At 70.3% G+C, this 269-nt stretch overlaps 1 protein-coding gene across 1 annotated transcript in view; it reads right to left on the bottom strand.

Annotated features, from left to right (window-relative positions):
- Nucleotides 1-269, bottom strand: part of ENTPD7 (ectonucleoside triphosphate diphosphohydrolase 7) — a 6733-nt gene that overhangs the window by 4288 nt on the left and 2176 nt on the right. Inside the window, exon 2 of the mRNA XM_031061551.1 lies at nucleotides 74-264. Coding sequence (XP_030917411.1) covers nucleotides 74-264 — 191 coding nt within the window. The remainder of the gene's footprint in view (nucleotides 1-73; nucleotides 265-269) is intronic.

Below are 269 nucleotides of genomic sequence, written 5' to 3'. Positions count from 1 at the left end.
GGGGGGCGCCGCCGTGGGCCACCCCGCCCCGTCCGTGCCGGGGGGCGCGGGCTCGGAGAGGGGCAGCACGCACCGGGTTTAATTTTCTTGACGACGGGGCGGCTGCTCCGGTCCCTCATCTGCCGGATGTCCAGCAGGTCGTGGGGGTTCCCGTTGTGCGGGGGCCAGAAGTAGACGAAAACGCGGGACCCGCTGCTCCCGCAGTCCACCACCACCCCGTAATTAAGGGACGAGTCCTCGGTGTCCGTGGCTGTCAGCTCCTCCCTCCC

Source organism: Geospiza fortis, unplaced genomic scaffold (genome assembly GCF_000277835.1).
Source record: "Geospiza fortis unplaced genomic scaffold, GeoFor_1.0 scaffold130, whole genome shotgun sequence".
NCBI classification, from domain to species: Eukaryota; Metazoa; Chordata; class Aves; order Passeriformes; family Thraupidae; genus Geospiza; species Geospiza fortis.
Note: the sequence above shows the minus strand (reverse complement) of the source record. Positions and strands in the feature narration are given on the sequence as shown.